Source organism: Aythya fuligula, chromosome 3, assembly GCF_009819795.1.
Source record: "Aythya fuligula isolate bAytFul2 chromosome 3, bAytFul2.pri, whole genome shotgun sequence".
NCBI classification, from domain to species: domain Eukaryota; kingdom Metazoa; phylum Chordata; class Aves; order Anseriformes; family Anatidae; genus Aythya; species Aythya fuligula.
In genome coordinates, this window is record NC_045561.1 from 69151253 (window position 1) to 69169508 (window position 18256).

General features: G+C 41.2%; 1 protein-coding gene across 1 annotated transcript in view; it reads right to left on the reverse strand.

The window, feature by feature from the left end:
- Positions 1-15551, reverse strand: part of PREP (prolyl endopeptidase) — a 99726-nt gene extending 84175 nt beyond the window's left edge. Inside the window, exons 1-6 of the mRNA XM_032184251.1 lie at positions 15383-15551; positions 14273-14347; positions 7478-7611; positions 5697-5827; positions 4142-4351; positions 2880-3001 (exon numbers count right to left, since the gene is read on the reverse strand). Coding sequence (XP_032040142.1) covers positions 2880-3001; positions 4142-4351; positions 5697-5827; positions 7478-7611; positions 14273-14347; positions 15383-15427 — 717 coding nt within the window. The 5' untranslated portion in view covers positions 15428-15551. The remainder of the gene's footprint in view (positions 1-2879; positions 3002-4141; positions 4352-5696; positions 5828-7477; positions 7612-14272; positions 14348-15382) is intronic.
- Between the last annotated feature and the right edge of the window lie 2705 nt (positions 15552-18256).

Genomic DNA, 18256 nt, shown 5'->3' on the forward strand with positions numbered 1-18256 from the left:
ATCTCCTTGTCAGGTACTTTTCGCGGGCAAGTAAGGTATTATTCTCCATCTACCCTATGGTTTCAACACCTGCAATTTCTGCTCAAAACTTAAGTACAAAACTTCAAGTTCCATCCCTGATATAAAGAAAGGTTGAGTGAGTTGATACTTAAACCACCCATGCCATAATCCAACCATCTTCCCTGGAGCTTGTGTACAACAGAAGAGAATCCAACTGTCTCTGCCTATTTGGCCAGCAAGGCCCTCTAATAAACAAATGTTTTTATTTTAATCTGACAGGAATGCAAGTAAGCAGACTTTCATAAAATGCTGAGCTGTGCAAAGCTGTATTCTAAAATCTCTGGCAGCATATTAGTACCGGGTAAGAATATTTATATGTAGGGTAGTGCCAATAAGCTGTATCGTTTGATTTTTACTAAGGCTACTTTAATTTTTCCCTATTATTTTGTGGTCTTCCACTTTCTCAAGGACACGCTTTAAAAAAACTGACCAGAAAACTTGTTTGGATGGTCTGAAAAGGAGATTTTTGACCTATTCCACAAAGATGAAACCACATTTTGCAGTCATACTGGTATCCTCTAATTGCAGAATATTTGTTTCCTCCTGACCATTAAAAACCATCTTTCATTAATATCACGAAAACAGAGCCACATTCAACAGCTAGAGCTCACAGCACAACCCTAGAAAATCAGCTGTTTTATACAGTAACATCACTCAGATAACCTCATGGTTATTTACTGAGGCAGATCTCTGCTTTGCCACACCTTAAAATAGCATTTCTTCTTAAATATCAGTATCTCCAGAAGATTACGCCTCCTACGGATTAGGAGAAGTTTTAAGCAGCCACATTCATTTATTAAACAAGAATGCACAATAGCGATGTGTGTTCTCTATTCACTACTTTTCCCTTTATCCCAATATTCAGGGGGACGTTTCAATCCCAGTGATTTCAGAACTAGCACCTGCAATAGATTCTATTACTCTCGTGTTCTATAGCAAGAACTACTACTACCAGTACACTCTTCCTATCCCTTATATTAAATGCTCAAAAGTGTGTGGGGTATATTTTCATTTATCACAAATATTACCCAAGCATTTGGCATCAGAGAAAAAGACACTTTTTATGTTGAAGTTCGCCCCAAGGTTTTTGCTCACAACAGAAGAGCCAGAAGATGCAGGATGGCTACTTCTCTATACCCTGGCCTGGAAAACTTTTTGCTACCCCCTGTAAGAACTGTGCTACAAGTTCTCTTCCAGACCCAGTACACCTACAAAGCAGGATATGCTAATGAATCAAGACTGCAATACCACTCCCCCAAGGAAAAGGAATTTGCATCACAACAACATGTGTAGTTTCGCTCACAGACACTGCAAAACAATAATAATCACTTGATGTATCACTTGTGTGAATCAGTGGATACATCACTACAAGACATCTGTCACCAACAGAAAGAAACCCATTTATTTATGGAACTAGGGAAAAATAAGGATAATGATTTCTAAATTCCATGCTATTGCTAGTTTAACTCAACAGAACTAACTTTTGAATGGTAAAAAAAGTTTCAAAGCCCTATTTGCAAGTTTATACTGATTTTCAGGTCAGATGGCAAAGGTATGCTTCATGAACAGATAACATTATATAAAAAGGTTCTGTTTATCTGTAGGTTCCATGACTAAATTTGATTTGTATAGACAAAGTTCAGTGTGGTCACTTGGTGAAAAACCTGTCACACGCACGTTCACTGTCTCGTTTTGAATCTCAGAGCTCAAATTCTTTGAGAGACGCTTTGCTTGCTGGCAGCCCACTGAAAAGAATCCCCAACATTTTCATGTGTTGATATATTGAATGGTGAGGATAAATTGATGATCAAATCTTTAAAAGGAGGTACTCTTAGGGAAAAGCAGTTCCTGGAACTGAATATCCCAGTCAGGGTAAGTGCCTTCCATATTCAGTTAAAAGCGTTAGACTAAACAAGACCTTTCGTAGAAGCAAAACCTACAGATTTAGCATGGTAGCCAGAAAAGTACAAAGAATTGCAACAGGATGTTATCCACTGGTAAAATGTAAGTTCCCCAATTAATAGAACAATCTCTATGTTCCAACAGCACTTCAACGGTGTTTAAGTGAGCATGTAATTCTAATACGAACAATAAAACACACCAATGACAAAACTTATGGTCTTTTGAAGCATTCAAGTAAGGAATAAAAGAGCGTGGTTACCTACAACTATGGTTAACTGGGACTTCGAACAATGTATACTTCGCACAACAAAATAAAACTTAAGAAGTCATTTCCAGCAGTCACTCTTTCCATCTCTGCTAACACTGTCCACACCATATTTGTGTTGATAAAGTTTGTTGAAGGGGAAAAATAAAACTCTCCAACTGTGCACACAGTATTAACAGAAATTTTAACCTATATGCCTCTATTCTTCAAATAAGTAGAACAGACATTTGCTTGCAGGAAAGACACCATGAAAACAAAAGCAAAATAAATATGCGGCAGGGAATATCCAGACATGATGCTTATTGGACTGCACTTTCTATGCAAGAAATGAAGGCTGGGGCTTGACACTGACACTGAGCAAACAGAACAGTGACAGATTGTCCATCAAATGATCCTTGTGTATCCTGGAATTTACATCAGACTGAATGTCCTCAAAGAATTAAAAAAAGAGTACATGACAGTGTCGTTAAAGACTTGAGGACTGGTTTAAAGCAGACCAGTCTTACTTTCAGTAATTCTTAGTTCAATGCTCAGCTCTGCAACGCTAATAAAAAGATTTCTTTAACAAACTGTTTTCCACTCTACAGCTGCTACCAGCCGTTAGAACCTGAAAAGCCAGACTTGATGATAAGCTTCACAGTGTTTACCATACCTCAGCTCCACCCATCCATTTTGGCTCATCGGGAAATTCAGCACATAGGATATCTTCTGACTGGTTAGTTCCCAATACATGATAATGCAGCTTTTGGTGCAGATTAGTGGAGGTCTCAGTGCCTAGTGAAATATAGATATTTAAACTAATTAGTTGTCAAAGAAATCCAACAACACCCACATAAAACCCTCAGGACCTTCAATAACCCTCTATGTTTTTAAAAAAAAAAAAAGAGAACCATTCAGGAAAAAGAACTAGGAGCAATTCAAGTCTACAAACCACTCTCCTGCAAACAAGCAACGTTATACACAATAAAATAAGACATCAAACCACATGGCAGACCTGTTCAGTTACCCTTTTCGTTTACTTCAGATACTTTCTTCAAATGTCAGGATTCATCATTTCAAGCTTCACTTTCTAGAAATACTAAACATGCAAAGAAAAACAACAGCCTCTGCCACATCATTCAACGATGTGTTTGCTCCCATCTCATCTTGGACAATCAAGGGGAGAACTACTACTAATCCTAGAAACTTTCTTACTTCCATCTGCTGAAAATAAAAAGCATTCTGAAGAGCTGCAGGAAATGCTATTTGTCTCTTCCTTTTAATATTGTTCTTGCAGCATTTTCCAATGCAACGCTTCAGCTTCTGAACTACAAACATGCCTAAAAGTAAAGAAAACACATAGTATGTACCTAACTTGCAAGTTTGGCAAAGTTATAGGCTGCAAATATAAATATAAACAAAATTTAGGTGGTCTCTCTAGGGTTTAATAAAGAGCATAGCTCCAGAAGAAACTTTTCAGTAGTACTGCCTTACAGTAACAGCTGCTAAATTCCTTTCTTGTGCTACTCCTAGAGTTTTGCTAGCTTAAACTGGGCAGTGAAACGCATATGAATTAGCCTGACTGAGTAATAAACACCTTATGTCCCAGTTTGCTCTTCACCAAGTCAACTTCCCAAGTCAGTTCACCTATGACCATAAAAATGCGTAAGGGGCAGCCAACAACACCCTGTATGAAAGCAAAGAAAAAACACTGCAGAGAAAAAGAAAAGGACCAGTAAACTTTCAGAAGAGAGACAGGGCCAGGCAGAGTGTCCCTATGAAAGGAAGGGACACTAATTAAATATAGGTTTTGGTCACACAGGACAATCTGATATTTAATTGTATAAAGTAGTATATCTAATTATTTGTTCCACCAGTTTACTGAAAAGGTCATTGTGTTTCCTCATAGCGTATAATCAGTGCAGTCATACTTACCATCACTTTTCCCATCTTGTTTTGGATAGCAGTTATAGAACATTCCTTTTCCATCATGGGTCCATGCCATGCAACTGAATTTAACTCTCTCCAGCGTATCTGGAAGCTCCTCAGGACCTTCCACCTTCATGAACTTGATAGTAACCCAGTCAGAACCACTGGAACTCAGGCCATATGCGAAGTATTCGCCGTCTTCACTGAACGCATAACCTAGGAAATTGGAACCAAATAAGATGTGGTAAGAACCAGTAAAACAAATCAGTATTTTCAATACAGTGTTTATTTTGCCACACAGCTTTTTACTACTTGCTACATGATAGTCAAATCCCAACAAAAGGGAAGTGAAACTGTGAAAGCAGGTAAAAGAACTGTGTTTACTCAACAACAAGAGGAGATTTACTTTCTAAAAGACAGTAGAAGCAGCTACATTATTATTTGGGATGTGCAGCACTTTTCCTGTCTCTGTGGACTTCTCATATAATTCATAGACCCATATTTAAGCATGCACACTCATGAAATCGGTTCAGTAACATCACTTATGTCCAACATCTAATAGACAATTTGAGTAATATCTCTTCTGCTTCCCTAAGGCTGGGGTAAGGGATGGAGACTGAAAACGCACATAGGTATAGACCATAACATGAGATTCTAAGACAATAAGAGCACCAAACAAGTCAACATGAATTGAAATGCAAACAGTAAAACCTGATATAAGGCAGCTACCATTTCAATATTGGAATCACTTAAAACTAAACCCTGCAAAAACCACGAAAACTGAAGTAACTGGAAAAATTCCCCACCAGTGAGCTAATGGGTTCATTGCTGGTATTCTCAGCTAAGATCTAAGATATACGTAGTTCCATCTGAACTGTGAAGAATAAATTATTCTGAAAAAAATCAGAAAAGTTTCCATCATAGTTAACAAGGATTGAATTCACTTTTGCGAATCAACTCAAGTGAAGAGACCGAATTATTGCAGGCCTATCAACATCTGAAAGTTACAACTAGAAAAAGTTTCTTGCATAGTTTTTATTAATTGATCTTGTACAGACTTCAAAGACTTTGTAGAAGCAAAGCTCTTGAACTTAGAAAAACCAATGGCAAGTGGGAAAATGGACAGATAACAGGAGTTAATACCCTACTGAACACAGGTTATTTTGTTCCCAAAGAAGTTAACGCTGTGCTCCTTCAAAGCATCTTGCATCAACCTGCTGGCTTTAAAATGTTAAGAGAATTAGTTGATATGAATGCATCAACTTTTCTTTCTTAGCTATGGACAGCATCAAGATCAGTTTATATTTCACTGAAATACATTCCAGAGTTGTGAGCAAAAAAAACCACCTGTTCATTTTTGCAGTATTTTGTGAATAAAATGTAGATTTAGAAGTGTTCTTCTGAAAGGCTATACAAATCCACATATGGCTACTGTGCCTGCTTTCATGCAAACACACCACTGTAGCCATACTTCTACACATGAAGAGCCGCAAACCATTTCCAACTTGTGCTGGAAAGACAAAACCTGGTTTTGTTCAGCAGGAACTGCTGTTTCACCAACCTCGTAAAGCCACAGTGCCATCATCAGAAAGCTTATTTGGATCAAGAAAAACTTTGGCATCAGCATCCAAGGAGTCTTGTACATATAGAACTCGCTGATTCTGTAGTCCAGTATTGTAAAAGTGAAAATACCTAAAAGAACAGAAGAGGGTAAAATCAGTATGAAGAACTCAGATTTTCAATTAGGCTAGCAAGACAAATTTGTGTGAGATTGTCAAGAAATAAAAGGCAGATAAAAATATATAGAATAACAAGCTTTGTAGTAGAGCAAGAACCACGTCTTTCCTTTGGCCATCAGGGAGTCAGTCATCCTTAGTAGGTGCCTTGCTCTCTCCTTGGCACAGAGGAAGCCCAGACACCAATTTCCGTGAAGATCAGAGGAATCTCAACTCAACAAGATATAGAGATTATACAAAGGAGACTGTAGGATGCACCTATAATATCTTTGAGCAATAAAAACTGCATTTACCACAGTGCATTTCAAACAAAGCAAAACATTCTACAAATTCCAAGTAACTGTCTGCTAAAAAGCTCTGGCAGCCTTAGCGTTTCTATTACAAGTGTTGGCAAAGGTTCCCATCTCCTATGATCTATGCTTTGTCATTCACGTAGCTGCTTTCAAGCTGCACTGGGCGGTAGACAAATGTTCAAATGAAACAGAACTGAAATTGTTTCATCTGTATTTCCCAAGATCCATAACAGGGCGTGCATTTTGAAACAGTTGTAGGAATGGAGTTACATAATTCTCTTCAGTGAGAGATACTGTTCACAGTAGAAGACACTAGAGAAGAAAAATTAATAACTGTATTTTATGTAATTCATAGGTACTAGTTTCCTTCAAGAACTCTAAACAAACCTGCAACTTAGACCAAGTAGCAGCTTTACCCGGGGGAGCAGGGAAAGCTATGGGGTAATGTTCAAGCCTGAATATAAGTTTACCCATTCCCTAAGGATGTCTAGTACTTGGACACAGGAAGCTCGTAAACCCCAAAGGGGGAACTACACTTGCAAAGGCCTGGCTAACAATCTGCACATTGAAAATGTTCAAATACTAAACGTACATTCAGTGAGCAAGAAAACAGAAATATTCAAAGCAACAAAAGTATGTCATCTTCCATTTGACCATGCATTTTCTAGCCAATTTTATCTCTGCTATGCTAAGCAATAAGCTGAGAAGCAAAGGTCAAACAATACGACTGAGACAGGAGACCAGTCCTCCTTTTTGCAGATCCTACAGAACATCTCTTCAGACACTGTCCTTTAGTGACTATTCTTCAGCAGAAAATTGGTACATATTCAATTTAAGATTTTAGCAGCCATTTTGAAAAAAGGAATTCCTAGTGCTTTTCACTGGCTGTGACTAAATAAAAGTCTGACCAGCTGCTCAAAGTAGGACCAACATATTTTAGAAAATATTTAGAACAATGTACACCTGACAGACTTGTGCTTTTTCTAGGATTAAGTGCCTCTCCCTGACAGGCCTGGAAAGGAATTCCTCAGAGTTTTACTTTTACTTGTTCTTCTACAATGTAGTTTTGATAAACTCACTATTTCTCTTATAAAAAGATGACAAAACCACAGGACAGTAATATGACTGGGAATTAGAGACAATCAAGCATTTTATGCTCTGCATCATGCAACATATTAATACTGGCTTGACACATACTTTTCCTAGGACCCAGCAATAAAGGAATAAAGGCAAGCACGATTTCCAGTTTATCTTGTAGTTGCTTTTGACTTGCTCCATATTCTTCATCATCTACAAAGACATTCCTCACTTACCTCTTTCCTTTCTTGAAGTGGCAACTGTACTTAGGATAATCATAGAGTTCAGTCATTCGTTCTTTGAATAGTCCTCTGACGGGACATTGCTCAAGAAAGGGTACTGTAAGCTTGTTCTGAGCCTCCACAAATGCCTGTAAGAAAAGAATCCCCCCAGAATACATGAGTTCAAGCACAAATTTACACTTCCCACAAGAAACACTGTTTTTGATGCAATGCATCGCCAACATCTTTCCCCCATATAGGGTGTGTAGAGTCACACCTGAACAGCCTCACATACTTGGCTGTATTATTAAATGCTGCAATGTTCTAACTAGATTGATTTTATATCTTGAATAACCTCTCCATCACACATTAGGGTAAGCAGTGGTCAGGACAAAGACAAGCTAGATTCCTGCCACTCCCCTTTAAAAAAAAAAAACAAAACAACAAACAAACAAAACCACCAAAGCTCATTTTCTTTTATTTATTTATTTATTAAAAAAACAACTCTCCCTGTATTTATCTAAATGGTATGGATAAAGCTAAGTTACAGAAAACACCTAGGAAAATTCATTTCTTACTTCATCACAAATATACAATACTCCAATACTGTAGAGCAGATCAATTAGAAAATTGGTAACGAATCCTTTTGCCCGTATCTATGACTATCATTCCTGGAACCATGAAGAGCTGGAAAATTATATAAAATGTCATGTGCACCATCTGGTCGCCCTATTAACAAAACACTTAGCATTAGTCCCAGCCCGTATTTCTTGGAAGGGCCGAAGTACTGTCCTTCATGAGTACAGATGAGGCATTTTTTCCCACCCCATCTTAGTTACAAAAGACAAGAATATGTAACGTCCAAGGAAGTAACTTCAAGGGGTCTGGTTTCCTTAAAACACTACCTCAAAGATGCAAACATGTAACTACAGTGGCCAAAACCACTACCACTACAGCTGCTTGTTAGAGGCTACCACTCCCATGAGGAAGATGGAAAAACTGGTGCTATGCTGGCGTTTCACCATCCCTTCTTACAGCACAGTACATTAACATAAAGTTAATACCTAAGCATCTCAAGGTGACAGGGCGTGAACCACAGCTGTTAAGAAGCAGACACACAGGCTTTTCTGTTAAGATGGAGTGGAAAGGACAGCACACGAGCTCTAAATCACAGCCGGGCTTTGTGATGCTGGCATTTTGCAGCACCACACAGAAGCCATCCTCTGTCATTGCAATGTAGCAAGGACTCCAGGCTGAAATCCCAGACCCCATCTCTTGCCTACAAGGGTTTCTTCCCCTGTTCCTTTGAGTGAGGTCATTGTTTTTACCTGTCCTGATTCTGTCATGCAGCAAGCAGATCAGTGCACGGTAGTGCCTGAGCTGCATTTCACAGCAGGGTATGATCTACAGGAGCAGGTGGGCTACAAACCATGTTCTACAATCTGCATTTCACAACTCTTCAGAAACGCCACCTGCTCCACAGAGCACCCGACACACATGTACCAACTGTGGTCAATGTTTACCCATTTATCAGTTCTTCAGGTAAAAAAGCGAAAAGAATAGAACATAAAATTCTTTCAGTGGCATTTTACAGACATTTCACACAGTGAAAAGTGACTCCATGAAGCAAGGAGAATGACAGACTCCCTCTCTCATTCACCTTGCTGCCACAGCATTACATGGCCAAGAGCTGCACTGCATGCCAAGCTTTGTTTTCGGAGACTTGTCAGGCTACAAGGTAAGGGAGAAAGTGCATTAATTATGGCCACTCTCCACTTGAGAGGTATTTGTTCATGTCCAACAAAGCATACAGAAAGTGATAAGCTTTAAATACAAGTGCAGAATTAGTAATGCTCCAAGAACACTTGGCAAGGTGCTGAAATGCACTGGTTTAAGAACATGAGGGCTGCTTACATGCAAGTCACTGCTCAAGTATGACAAAAAAATGACCACCACAGCACTGAAAAGGGAAAGGTACAGATGGCTAACAGCGATGACTTCTGGACCTTTACTCAAGTTAGACTCCATGCATCAGTGAGGACAAAGTCAGGAAATTATCTCCTGAGACAGAAGAAGGAAAGAGGTAAATACATTGCTAAGGAAAAGCTGATTTTTTACGTCTGATTTCCCTTTGAGGATGGTACTGGCATAGGCAGCTTTAGCATCCAGCACAGCAGCACAGCACATCCCAGTGGTAAGTGAAAACATTGCTCTGCTCAGAACAGGCTGCAGCCTCCACCTTGTACCACTCTGTTCCCCACCTCCACCAAATGAGGAAAGAACTTTATCAAATCTACCCAAGAATTACATATATCTGAATCCGTTTTCTCTAAATGGAAGCACATGGATTTCAACAAGCACAGACACGAAAAACCAGACAACACATACCACACTACCTACTCTTAAGTGCTGTGACATTCTCAGAGCAAACCTGTCTTATTAAAAAGATGTATAAAACTATCCACTGTACTAGACAGACAAAAGAACTTTACAGTTGTATTTAGTGGACAGAAATTGGCATGGATCGTTGTTTCCTAGATCAATAACGCGACCAAAACAGCAGAATTGCCGCAAGGGCATAATGGGAACACATTGTGACTCACTTTTACCTACGGCCACCCTTTCACCACATTTGCTTTCATCACTGGTATTCAAGGAGAGAAACTTTTCCTTGAAGTGTTCATTGCACAAGAACATGCTTGCAAATCAACTGTTGCACTCAACTGAATTACTAGTAATCTTGCTTTTACAGCAGTTTCACACATTCTTCCCAACTTCCACTGATAATGCACAAAAGAGTTCCAGTCTAAAAAAGGGAATATCATTGCTATCTAAAAAATGAGGTAGGAATTACGGGTTTTTGAAAGAGATCTTGTGCAATTTGGTATATGTTCTCAGATATTTGATCACGTGGTTGCACTCATATTTAAAAGTCACTATATATTTGAAGTATCAACTCAGTATCAAACATGCTGAGTTAAACAGATGCCACCCATGGTATAGGACTAACAACAGCTGTCCATACACCTTCCTGAACCTCCACAGAAAAGACTTTACCTGTTGAAATCCATGTCTGACAAACTATCATCAGCCTTGACCCAGCACCGAATTTACTAGTAGAAGAACAGAATAAGGGTCAATGTAAGGTGTATGCTTACACATGCCCCAGAAAATAACGTAACTTTGAAAGGACAATTTCTAAAGCGTGGCAGTAGGAGCAGAGACATTCTATTTAAGGCTGAAGCATTTGGTTATCACTTGAGCTGGTAAATTGTTATTTTTAAAAACTTCATATTTAATTTTTACCTGAACAACAAGTGACTTTTTTTTAACCATGCTTTGTTACAAAGCATCAGCTTTCCGCATGCTATTCTCTCAGCAAGATGATGATTTCTGCCTAAGAAGAAAATTGCCAAAGGTGCTCACAGTATACTTTCCAAGGAGAATTCTTAGGATATAAATTGTATTTAAAACATTACCAGTCTTTGTCATTAACCTGTAAATATTTACAGTTTAATAGTTACCTCCATATGTATCTTCTCAGTGCAGTTCTGAATACAAGAGGGCACATACATTGTATCAAACATTACAAAACTAGGACAAGAGGGAATGGCCTCAAGTTGCCCCAGGGGAGAGTTTCAGGTTGGAAATCAGGAGACATTTCTTCTCAGCATTGAAACAGGTTATCCAGGGAGGTGGCGGAGTCACTGTTCCTTGTAGGTGTTTAAGGAAAGGTTGGAGGTGGTGCTTAGGGATCTGGTTTAGTGGGTGACACTGGTGGTAGGAGGACGGTTGGACCAGATGATCTTGGAGACCTTTTCCAACCTTAATGATTCTATGAAAATAAAACTAAGCAGATTTCTGGTGGCTTGCTCCTTAGCATTTACTTTTAGTATTACTTTAGGATTTACTAAAGCAAAATTCAAAGTGCAATTGCACAACTACTAAAAAAAAAAAAACAGTAAATAAAAGCCTGTTCACTTATAATTACAAATCCATTTATTTTTAGTTTTGAGAGTTTCAATTCTAGTCTCAGCCCAAACACCCATCTGTTCATAATACCACAGGTCAACTGTCTGCTACACAATCCCTTTTTTTTTTTTTCCATCCCTTGTCCACACCTCATGTGTGAAACAAGCTACACCTTCCTGTCTACACAGCTGTTTTAGGAAGGTATGATATTGTAGATGACTAACTCAGAGAAGCAAAAGACTTTCCTAGACCAAAATAGAGCTTATATCCCACAAAGTGTAAAACAAGCCAAGAAGTCCAACCAAGCCAAACCCAAGACACTAACGAAGTGTGGTTTTGCAGTTGTGGCCTGTGTCATCACCATAAGTGTTTTACCAGAGCAGCAGAACACTGCAGTTGAGCCAGAGAAGTTTCCTCAGTTTGTCTTAAAGATCAATGAACAGTACAGCAGGAACCCACTGTCCATCCTCTTTTCTCCAAAGTAAGATAGGAATTTCCTCCTCTGAGCGGTGCTTCTGTTTCTATTTACTTATCTGCAGAAGGGATTTTTAGTTGCTTATAACTGCGCATAACTACATCCACCACGTGCACACAAGAAAAATAGTACTACAGCAAGCACACAGATCATGGACATGGAAGTGTGCATTTCTTGAACAACAGCTTCTCAAGAGACTGACGATGTGACTTGATTATTGGCTTAATCACCTCCAGAACTGCTCACCTGACAAGAAATAGTCCTGGTTACCCACCTGCTGATTTCAAAAAATTCTTTTATAGAATAATTTCTTCTAAGTGATGTTTCACTGACACCTGTCAACACAGAAAAAAGTGAGCCTACCCTTTTATTTTCTATGACCACACCAATGCCTGACGTGACTATTTCCACAATGTCTAGAATTCAAAAGTAGAATTATAAACATATTTGTCCAACTATTCAACAGCACACACTAAACACTATTTTTGTGTGAGGAAATACTCCTAGCCACTTAACTGAAGTTCACCCTTTGCTTTTAGCATAAACCAGAATTCACCCTGTTGTACATACACAAATCAAGCGTATTGTAAACAGGAACTGAGTAGGAGCTTTTTCACTGCAGATAAACATGAATGCCTCAGGAATTCTTCTAGTTCTGTATTTAATATGTAGCAAATTAAAAGGTAGCCTATTGGAGGGGAGTGTACACCAGACATTTGACTTTTTCTTCAAACAGATGGAAGTGTGGGATACTAAGGAGCACATAAAGGAAGAGGGGGACTTGGAAGAGGAGTAGGGAAGGACACAGGTCTCCAGATCAGTGACTTGAAGGCTTGGAAAGTCTACAGAGTATGCTCCAAATTCTCTCTGAAGCCTGCTTCTATACCAGTGTCTGGTTATTATTTGATCTGGTGGGTACAGAACAGCTACGCTTCATGAGTCCTGTAGAATAATTTCAAGGACATGGAGATAAAACTATTGAGAAGGGCTAGCAATGAAGAGTGGTTGTCAGCAACTTCTGCTGCACAGCATGAGAAAGCGAGCGATAAAGTAGATGAAAGGCTTAGCACTTCAAGACTTTTTTCTGACCTCTTCTGTGAAAGAAGTAGGAAAGCGAAATTCCCTGTTGCTCACTAACTCCTGGAACATAGGAAAAAGATGACCTACTCAAACACAAACAGGAACTCCCTCCCATTTGCATCACTCTCTTTTTTTTTTTTAAATAAAGATGTTGCAATTCCCCATTCTTTATTTTGTCTGCTATAAGCTACAACCTCTGGAGGAGATTCAGGCTCCTTTAACTTTTCTTCCCCAATCTGTTCACAATATGTGGGAAAAACATTGAACATTGGGACTCAAGAAGTCATGTATTGTCATTTTCTCAATCCTACCTCTCTTCCACAGGATTCTGAGACCAACTGAATGGGTATTTATATGGTTGCTATAAGAGAAAGACAGAACCATAACCCCCGACAAACACATCCCTCGGAATTTGACATAAAACTATTCTATGTGTACCATTTCTTAAGGATAACAGAATCAAAAGATCAAATACTACCAATCTAATTTCCCTTGTTAATGTCCACTGCTGAGTTTTTCACTAAAATACAAAACCTTTTTAATTCAGGTGAATATTTATAAATACTGACAGCCTCCTATTTCCTACTTCTAAATCTGTGTACATTTCATTTTACTCTTAACTGTTAAAGTAAATTACATTTAGCCATCCTCTAGCTCATCAAAATACTATCATGTAAGCATACATATGAGAGAACCTAGGAGGAATCTCACGAATGGAAAGATACCTTACAGGATTTTTCTAAATGAAGAACCTGCCCTCTATCTTCTTTCTCACACAGTCAAGCACACCAGACAGAACGCAGATCTGCAGCTCTGGAACTACAGCTGTCACAAAGTTATCAGCTATTCTAAGGGGGAATCACACACTTGTCACTGTACCAAGAAAAGTTTTCTTTCTACCCATTCTTACCTGTTTATGGCAATTTTAGATGTCCTTAGGACAGAGGTAAAGTGCTCTAAAATCAGAACATTTCTCTTCAATATGCCAATATAACCTTGAACATTTGAATTGCCTAAGAAAAACTGGTGCAAGTCAAATAGGGCCTTTGTTTTCCAAACCGCGTGACCCACCTAGGTTACACCAAGCGTCTCAGTCTTTCCCCCACCATAACACAAAGGTGCAAAATAACAGCACTACACTGTTGGCACCTTTAAGTATCAGGTGCACCACATTACACCTACATTCACAATAGGAAGTTTTAAAAAACTACAGAATACCCACATACTTAGCCTGTAAGAAAGATGTAAGTTGAAATAGACATTCCTCAAAAAAGAAAGGTTACCTTTGTCTGCTCGCTATCAGGATCTTCAAGCCAACAGTATGGGTCGCTGATTTTATGCCCATGGTAATCCAACACCTGCATTTATAAGAAACAATGCTTAATAAAAAGAGATATGCGTACAAGCAAACTATATTAATCAGGGAATAAGCTGCATCAAAATTAAGTGTATTTGTAAATTCACACAAGTACATAGGGCTAAGAAGCGAAAGATGAGGAAAGCAGCACCTTGCTGTCAGGTGAGTTACTAATTTTATCATTTTTGGTGGAAGAAATGAGGTAGCAGACTTATCATCAGTAAAAAAAACACAGGGCACCAGGGAGATGCAGAACACAAACATTAATTCCTTCCACAAGCTAGATGAGAAGAATGACTTAAAAACCAACCAAACAAACACAACCCCTCTTCCAAATCCAGATGCTCAAGTGCAGTCACAAAACCTGATTATGGGATACACCCAAAATGTAATTTCTGGTTATGCCTCTGGTTTTTCGGTGATTAACTGCCTCCTCCTGCTAATGTTCCTCACAAACACCCAAGCAAAGCACACACAGCAATACGAAAGTAAAACCACATGTTTTACCACGCAGGTTAGGTCTTTTACCTGCATGCCTTCTGCAGCATACAAAAAATAAACCCAAACAAGATACCTGCTGTTGGGGGTTGCACAGTTCTGCCTTTCACTTCAGCGCTAAAAGAAACACTGAAGCGTTTTCCACTGCTGGCTCATCCCGGCACACGTTTTGGTTCAAAAGCGAGCTTAGTTCTGTAAATGGTGCCTGGACCGCTGCCTGAGGCACGGCACTTTGTGGAAGGAGACGACTGGCAGGGTTTTAACCCAGACAGCAGGGCAACCCCCGTGTGCACCCAGCCATGGCCGCGACACGCGGGGAGAGGTTTATTTCACCCCGCAGCCCCGCTCCCCTCCGGGGCAGGCCCGGCTTGCCAGGGACACCCTGGGCTCGGCCCTGCCGGCCCGACACGAGCAGCAGGAGGCTGAAAAGCAGCCGGGAGCCCCCCGGCCCTTCCCTTGCCCCCGGCCCAGCGGCCGCGCCCCACGCCCGGGGCGGCTCCCCGCGGCCCAGCGAGGCGCCGGGAGGCCGCGTACTCACGGCGGTCTCGTCGCGGTACACCTCGGGGTACTGAAAAGCCTGCATGGCGGCGGGCGGCTGGCGGCGGCGGGGAGAGGAGGAGGAGGACGAGGACGAGGAGGAGAAGAAGAAGCCGAGGCGCGGAGGCGGCCGCAGCGCTGAGGCGGAGGCCGGGGAGGCAGCGGCCGGCAGCAGGCGTGCAGCGCGGCCCAGGCGGAGCGCGGCCGCCATAGGACCCGCCCCGCGCCGCCGCCATGGGGCCGGGGCCCGCCCCGCAGGGGGAGGCCGGCGGCGGCCACGGGAGCCCGGCGCCCTCTGCTGGGAGCCGCCGCCCCTGGCGCAGCCTCTGCCCCTCTGAGGGGGCTCTTTCCCCTTTGGCACCTCACCGTTCACCCTTGCTTAGGTTAAAAAATGAAATAAAATTGCGTTTTCATGCTTGGGTTTTGGGTCTGCTTTCCTTCCGCCTTGATGCTGTTTGGGGGGAGAGGCTTGGGCTCTGCTCTCTCTCACACTGCCTGGAAGCTGCCGGAGATGTGGTTTCACTCCAAAAACAATGTCCTAGCTGGCCACAGAGGCCCTGTGAGACCCATGGCTCCCGCACACCACCCTGGCCAACTGGTGTCTGTCCCAGTCCCTGTGGTGTCCCAGCTCTGGTCCCGCACAGAGGCTGGCCAGGGTGGAAGTTCACCCAGTGAAAGTTTTGGATCAATGACTTTGGAGCTCCTCAGCCAGGTGGTTATTTTACAATAGGGCTTCTCATATTGTACAGCTTATAAACCCCTTTCCTTTGAAGTAAGCGACCCACTGGACTCTCATGTCATAAAAATAGTGGAAACATGCAGCAGATGGGCTGTTGGTTCTTTGACCAGCAGCATGGCTAAGCTGCTTTCCTTCCAAACTGATGTTGATTCGAAGTTTCCTCTCATAGCCCTCACAAAATCACTCTGCTGCTGTGGGGAGGGTTTAACTGAACTTCCCCAAGGTAAACTCATGTTTACGTGTGTCGCGTGATGTGAAGCTGGAGACAATTATGTTTACACACAGTGGTGTCTAAAGGCTAGAGCAGACCAAGGAGTGTTCACAGTCCCCAGTAAAGACACAGTTTGGAATGACAATGATATAAAATATCCCAGATGTGGAATCAAACTGTCATACTTACCATCTCAGAAACGTGTCTTTATTGGTTTCCCTTAATGAAAGGAGTTACCATCTGTAATTGGGCATACTTTGGGGGAGGATTGTGTACGTACGATGAAACAAGGCAATGCAATAATGATCACTGTTACTAAGTGACATAACTATCTTCCTCAGCTTCATTTACATCCTAAACAACACCCATATGGCCTCTTGTCTCTCCTCTTTTGGTCATTTTTCCTTCTTACCTTGTTGCTCTATTAATCTTCTTGTGTAAGGCTGTAGCATAACTGCCAACTACACCTTTTCTTCCAGCACTTAAAACATTAACCAATGTGGTTAATGGCAATGCCTTGATGGTCCCAATGCTGCCAAAAGCTTGCTAGTTTTCTCAGTGACTTGCTCGGATAAATACTGAAAAGGAAAGGCTGAGCTACCCAGGCAGAACATATATGCACATTAATTGTTATTGTATAGAGAATTAGCTCAATACTTCTGTAAAGCTTGCCCGTGTACTACACAAATACACTGCCATGTGTGCTGTGTATCAGAATCACAGAACAGTTTAGGTTGGAAGGGACCTCCAGAGGCTATCTGCCCCTGCTCAAGCAGGGACACCGACAGCTGCTTGCCCAGATGTTTTTGAAGATCTCCAAAGAGGGAGACTTCACAACCTCTTTGGGCAACCCGTGCCTGTGCTTGGTCAGCCACACAGTAAAGAAGTGCTGGCGTTCAGATGGAATCTCTTGTGTTTCAGTTCATGCACTTTGCCTCTGGTCCTGGCACTCAGCTGGAGTGCCAGGAAACTGGAAAGAGCTTGTGTGAGAAACAAAGTTGTGGTTTTGCAGTAGAGAATTACTTTTCTGTATTCCAAGGTAGTTGTGTAGTCATAATAAGGAGAAATACTAAGTAGATAAGTGGACAGCAGAATGCCTCACTGTTCCGAAATAAGGTAGAAGCTTGAGAAAAACAGGATGAGCAGTGTGAGAACAGCAAAACAAAGATCACAAGTTCTCAAAACAAGAAAGGAGAAATTAAAGGGTTGAGGAAAAAAAAAAAAATTGTACATATATGGTATAGAGGAGTGTTGAGTAGCTTGTGAACCTGTAATACTCAGCCAATGAGGAAACACGGGAGGTGATCAGGCGTTGGGTAATAGGGAATAAAAGGTTATGATTTGTTTACTAAAATGTGCTCCTGATTGATGGGACGCCCGCCATTGCAATCACGAATAAAATAGCTTCACAGAAGATCCTGTCTGAAGAAAATTATTTGAGATTTTTCTCACAGCTTGACTCTGTCCTTTTTGCACCCTCCCTTCAGGCATTTGTATACATTGATACACATTGATGAGATCTCCCTGAGCCTTTTCTTCTCTGGGCTGGACAGTCCCAGATCTCTCAGGCTTTCCCCATAGGAGAGGTATTCCTGTCCTTTGATCATGTTTGTGACCCTCTTCAACTCTCTTTGGTATGTCCAGGTCTCTTTCATACTGGAGGGCCCAGAACTGGGTACAGTGCTTCAGGTGCAGCCTCACCAATGCAGAGTAGAGCAGAAGGACCACCACTCCTGACCTGCTGGCAATACTTTGCCTAACGCAGCTGAGAATACCATTAGCCTTCTTATCAGCAAGGACACGCTGCTGACTCTTGTTCAGCTTGGTGTCCACCAGGAACTGCAGAGCTGCTTTCCAGCTAGGTGGTCCCCAGCATGTCCTGGTGCCTGGGGTTGTTCCTCCCCACATGCAGGACTTTGCACTTC